Source organism: Poecilia latipinna, unplaced genomic scaffold (genome assembly GCF_001443285.1).
Source record: "Poecilia latipinna isolate Pla-1442-1.1 unplaced genomic scaffold, P_latipinna-1.0 Scaffold629, whole genome shotgun sequence".
In the NCBI taxonomy this organism is placed as follows: Eukaryota; Metazoa; Chordata; class Actinopteri; order Cyprinodontiformes; family Poeciliidae; genus Poecilia; species Poecilia latipinna.
In genome coordinates, this window is record NW_015113245.1 from 458,668 (window position 1) to 463,562 (window position 4,895).

General features: G+C 39.1%; 1 protein-coding gene across 2 annotated transcripts; it reads right to left on the minus strand.

Annotated features, from left to right (window-relative positions):
• Positions 1 to 1,823: 1,823 nt before the first annotated feature.
• On the minus strand, positions 1,824 to 4,290 carry LOC106954127 (proline-rich protein 12-like). 2 transcript variants are annotated; one of them, XM_015043404.1, is made up of 3 exons: positions 3,477 to 4,290; positions 2,337 to 2,467; positions 1,824 to 2,207 (listed from the first exon to the last, which is right to left on the minus strand). In XM_015043404.1, exons 1-3 carry the CDS (start codon positions 4,252 to 4,254, stop codon positions 1,839 to 1,841), a joined length of 1,278 nt encoding a protein of 425 aa, XP_014898890.1. In that variant the 5' UTR covers positions 4,255 to 4,290; the 3' UTR covers positions 1,824 to 1,838. The 2 variants fall into 2 exon arrangements, with proteins under 2 accessions (XP_014898890.1, XP_014898889.1); XM_015043403.1 differs by having other exon boundaries at positions 1,824 to 2,467.
• Between the last annotated feature and the right edge of the window lie 605 nt (positions 4,291 to 4,895).

Here is a 4,895-nt window from a genome sequence, read left to right on the forward strand (position 1 = left end):
GAATGTTTGCTGAACATTAACTGAAAATTTAATCAGCAAGCTTTTTAGAGTCCTTGAAAGTGAAAAAAAAAATTCATTTTTCCTCTGATGTTTGGGTGAACTCTTCTCTGCGGAGGTCGGCCATCTCTCTGGTTCTTCCTGAAGGAGATATTATTTTATTTTTTACACCTGTTGGCCTCAAGTTTGGTTACAAATATGACTATAGTTGGAAAACATCAGCGTTAGCTTACCGTCTGGGCAACCGGAGGATCCTGGACGGACAGCAGCGGTGCATGTCTGAAAGATGGCCTCCGATGCAGATCTCCAAGGCTTGCCACCGTCATTCTTTCAGCTCGATGCTCCGTAGAGCTGCCACTGGATATTGCAGTTCACTTACGATGTACAGTCAAGTCTGCTCCTTATAGTGGAATCACAGCTGGTAGCTACGAAGGCGTCCTGAACCTTCAATCGTAAGCCAACTTCAGCGGCCGCTTCGTCCAAACTATAAAAACCCTTGACGGTGAAGCTCTGAGTCCATGAGAGCCGCCAGCTGAAACACGTTCTGTCTGAGCGGCAACACCAAAAATAAAGTCAGGAGTAATAACACTATTTTCTAATGAAGTTAATGAGCTTCAGCTTATTGATAACCCGGTAGTAGGTCGCCATCTTTCTTGAAGCAAAGTACAGGTGACGCTAACCAACCAATTGGGGAAGGTGTAGCCTGATGACGTGCCTCTCCTCATTTGCATTTATTTTTTTTCTAAGTTTTGCGGGGAAATAGAATGTGATAAATAAGAAAATAAGGAAATACTAAATGAATAAGGGAAATTGGAAAATGGTAAAATAAAAAATTTTTCAAACAAATGTTAAATGAAAAATAGATAAAAGTAAAATGGGTAAATAAAAAAGGGATATATGAGAAATTGATTAATGAAAGTGGGAAATAGAAAATCGGATTAATGGAAAAAGGAAATTGAAAAATGGTTAAATTAAAAAATAGATTAATGAAACATGGGTAAATAGATAAAGGGATACATGAAAAATGGACAAATGAAAAATAGATAAATGAAAATTAGATAAGAGAAATTGAGAAATAGATAATCTGAAAAATAAATAAATGAAAACATTGGCTTAATGAAAAAGGGAAATTGAAAGTGGTTAAATGAAAAATAGATTAATAAAAAATGGGTAAATAGATAAAAGGATAAATGAAAAATCTGTAAACAAAAATGGGACAAATTAAAATTGGACAAATGAAAATGGGAACATAAAAAATGGTTAAATTAATATGGGAATAAATAAATGTATAAATGAACAAATATAAATGCGAATAAAAATGACAATTATTTATTTAACTCATTTTTATTTATTTCACTAATTTTTTCATTTATTGATTTATTTTACTTATTTATTTATTTCACCCATTTATTTGTTTATTTAATTTTGGCTGAAATGGTTCTCCATATCCACTTAGTGTTAGTCTTGTACTTGAACATGGATTGGGGTGAGTTCAATGTAGTGGTGAGGGCCATTATATAGATATAGAAAATATACTGATAATCAGAACTGATTTGAAATACTAAAGGTTTAGTTGGATTTATTGTCACATAGAGCAAAAATACACAATCTTACAAAGTATTTTTGGTCTAGTTTCTAGTGCAAATATCTTAATACAGTTGAAATAAAACTAAACTAACGTACAAATAACTTTGCTGTAAGATTTAGGAGCTTGTTTTAAGTCAATAATTCCTTAATTTTTAAAAAGTAAGACATTCTTGCAATGCCATAACATTTTGTGTTTTTGCAGAGTAATAAAGGCTATGTGCTTTATGCAGTGTATCTATATTATCTAAATGATTTCAACTGTAGAAACACACACACAGCTGTGGAAGCTGTGTGTGTGGGGCGTTTACCTTAAGAGTACCAATGTCTTCGGTTCGAACCACAAATTCGTCTCGCTCCCGGAAGATTCCCTCTCCTCCACTCCCACTGTCCTCCTCTTCACTTTCACCAGCAATGGCAGCGTCAGCCTGCTTCTTTGCCAGGTGCAGAGAGGTGAGGCGCTGCAAGGCCTGGGTCTCCTCCGGAGTCGGGGGTGACAGAGGCTCAGAGGACGATGGGGAGGGTGAGGAGGCAGACTTTGAAGAAGGAGAACGTTCGCTGGCTTCATAGTCCTGGTCCTGATCAGAGGACGAAGGGGGGGGCGTGGTGGAAGGAGGGGGGATGGACTGGGGAAGGTTGGAGAGGGGGGATGATTGGATGGCCGGGGGGGAGGTGGAAGGAGGTGGGGAGGTGGAAGCCTGGTGATAGGAGGATGGCTGAGGCTGAGACTCAGAGGACAGGCACACTGGACATACCTCGTCCTCGCCCTGCTGGATGGGCAGCGATGAGGGGAGGGGTGAGGGTGAGGAGTAGGTGAGCGGTGAACACCGGACAGAAGGGGATTGAGATGAAGATACTGGGCCAAGTAAAGGTTCTGGTGGAGGATCTGAAACACAAGTTACAACATTTTCTACTGAAGATTAAAGGGGCAGACAATATTATGTATTTTCCAGCCACACAGTCACATTTTATAGCACAACCAAGTAACTATGTTACTTTCATAAAAACGATATATATATATCAAATATGGCTTAAAAGAAATTTTACTTTCTGGTTAAATGTCTTTAAATTGGACCTCTGTCTCTTTAAAAACTCCTGCTCTTTCTGAAAGTAAGTCTTCACAACATGCTCCTCTATCAACCCTTTAACAACGTTTTTTTTTTACTAGCGTTTCACTGAGATGTATCTCGTATAATGAGCTCAACAAACTGCAAGAACACAAAATCCTATCAAGTATTTGTGCATAGTTTCTAGTGCCAATATCTTAGTACACCTGAAATGACACAATACTAACTTATAAGTAATTTTTCAGAAAGGAGCTTGTCTAAAATCAATAATTTCTTAACATTGATTAAAAAAAGCACTAGTTCTACTGGCAGATTACTTCATTAATAACATGGGAAAGATGTCTTGTGATAAGTGAAATAATCTGCTAATGGAACTAGTACATTGTCATCAATATTAAGAAATTATTGATATTAAGAAATTAAGATCGGAGCTTAATTATTGAAAGTATGCTCCCCTCTCTTGCTGAAACGTTACTTGTAATTTAGGATTGTGTACCAAGATATTTGCAGTAGAAACTAGACCAAAATTACTTGATAAGATTTTGTGTTTTTTCTAGTGCAGCTTCACAGTTCCACCAGAAGTTTGGAAACTACATGCCCGAGCAGGAGCTGTGTCTCGAAGGCGGCATTCGATCCACCCAGGCGTTTTGCACAGCTGAATGGTTGCCACAGGAGATTAAAGGATTTCTCAAACATGCATGAAAGAATAAGGCAACACTCCAGGTATGTTTTTGATGAGAGAATAGCATAACATGATGTAAAAGCTCATAAAAGTCCATTTTACATAATACAAAATAGTCACCATTCATTTCCTACTGATTTTATTACCTTCAGAGTTACAAGCCTCCAGACCATCAGTCAGTTTTTCCTCCACCTCCGTTCCTTGACTCTCCAGATTCTCAGATTCTTTTTTTACTTCCTCATTATTCCCAGACTCTTCCCCTCTCTCCTCCTCTTCTCTCTCTTCTTCTTCCCATTTCTGTGCATCTCTCTCCTCTGTTTTTAGTCTGCTTACCCATGTGGAGCTAACCCTCTGATCCTTGTCCCCTGGTATCTCCTGCTGACCATATGCCAGCGACTCCTCTTTTAGGTTCTCTACAGTGGGGACAACAGGAGGCCCAGCAGGTAGGTGAGGGCTCACAGACACCCCCTGAGGCATCAGTGGGGAAGGGGTAGGCTGGGTCTTGATTATGGCGGAGGCCATCACTGCAGCCAATGAGTGTGGGGTGTCATAGAGGGCCGAAATAGCAGACGAGATGCTCTTCTGCAGATCCTGGTTTTTGCTCACAGAATCCTCCTCATCTGAGGAGAAAGACGGCAGCGTCTCCAGGTTCCGCTTCAGCTCCTCGTCCAGAGGCTTGCAGGGACTTGGGCAACCACTGAGCACCAGCTCAGTACCCTCCTCACTCTGCCTGTCCCTGCTGAAGTCTTCAGGAGGTGGCTGTGGAGAAGGTGGGGGTTTGGAAGGAGGAGATGAGGACAGAGGCCTGATTCCTCCCTTCGGAGAGGGACAGGCATCCAGGACGTCCTGCTCAACTTCATCTTGTTCCAGCATCAGGTCAGACTCGTTCTTGCCTGTCTTTAAGAAGTCCAGAAAAGACACCATGAATCCAGGTTTGAAGCCCAAGTCTTTATCATCAGCCTGGAAAACATTAGAGTCTCACCAGTGACCATGTTTAGCATTCTTTATTACAAGATTGTCCTATATCTAATGTTGGTGTTTACACATTCTCTCCCTATGATTATACTACACTATAACTATATTATGCTATAACTAAACTATAGAATCTTCTGCAAGTAGAATATTCTATATGTGACTGAAATGTGACATTTCAGTCACATTTACAACCACAAACATCTACACTGTTACTCATAACATTGTAATTAATAGAAAAAGGGTGAGTGACTATAACTTGAATTTGGTCAAAAGTTTTGCTAACACTCAAATAAAATAAGTTCAGTAAATTTTTGATAAGTGAAACGGTAGACTCCAAAGCTTCATATATGCACTCAATTCATCAAGAATGAGCCACTTTCAGAGCAGTACAACTCTTACTAGCAATTTTTTTCTATCAAGTAATTTTGTTTTTATGCAAGTAGTTTTAAGATAGAAATAAAAAGTGCTTTTAGAAAACAATGGGATTTATTTATTTATACAAAAAGGAAAAATGCTTTGGGTAATGTTTAATTATAACATACTCAAATTTATTAAGTTAACACAGTGGTTCCCAATCTTTTTCTCCTGGG

What these genes read in the sequence shown, in the direction of transcription:
- LOC106954127 (XM_015043403.1), bottom strand. Translation starts at nt 4,254, where the DNA reads ATGGTGTCTTTTCTGGACTTCTTAAAGACAGGCAAGAACGAGTCTGAC. An exon ending in GGAGGCTTGTAACTCTGAAG is followed by an intron (nt 2,468 to 3,476) that starts GTAATAAAATCA and finishes CTTGTGTTTCAG; the next exon opens with ATCCTCCACCAGAACCTTTA.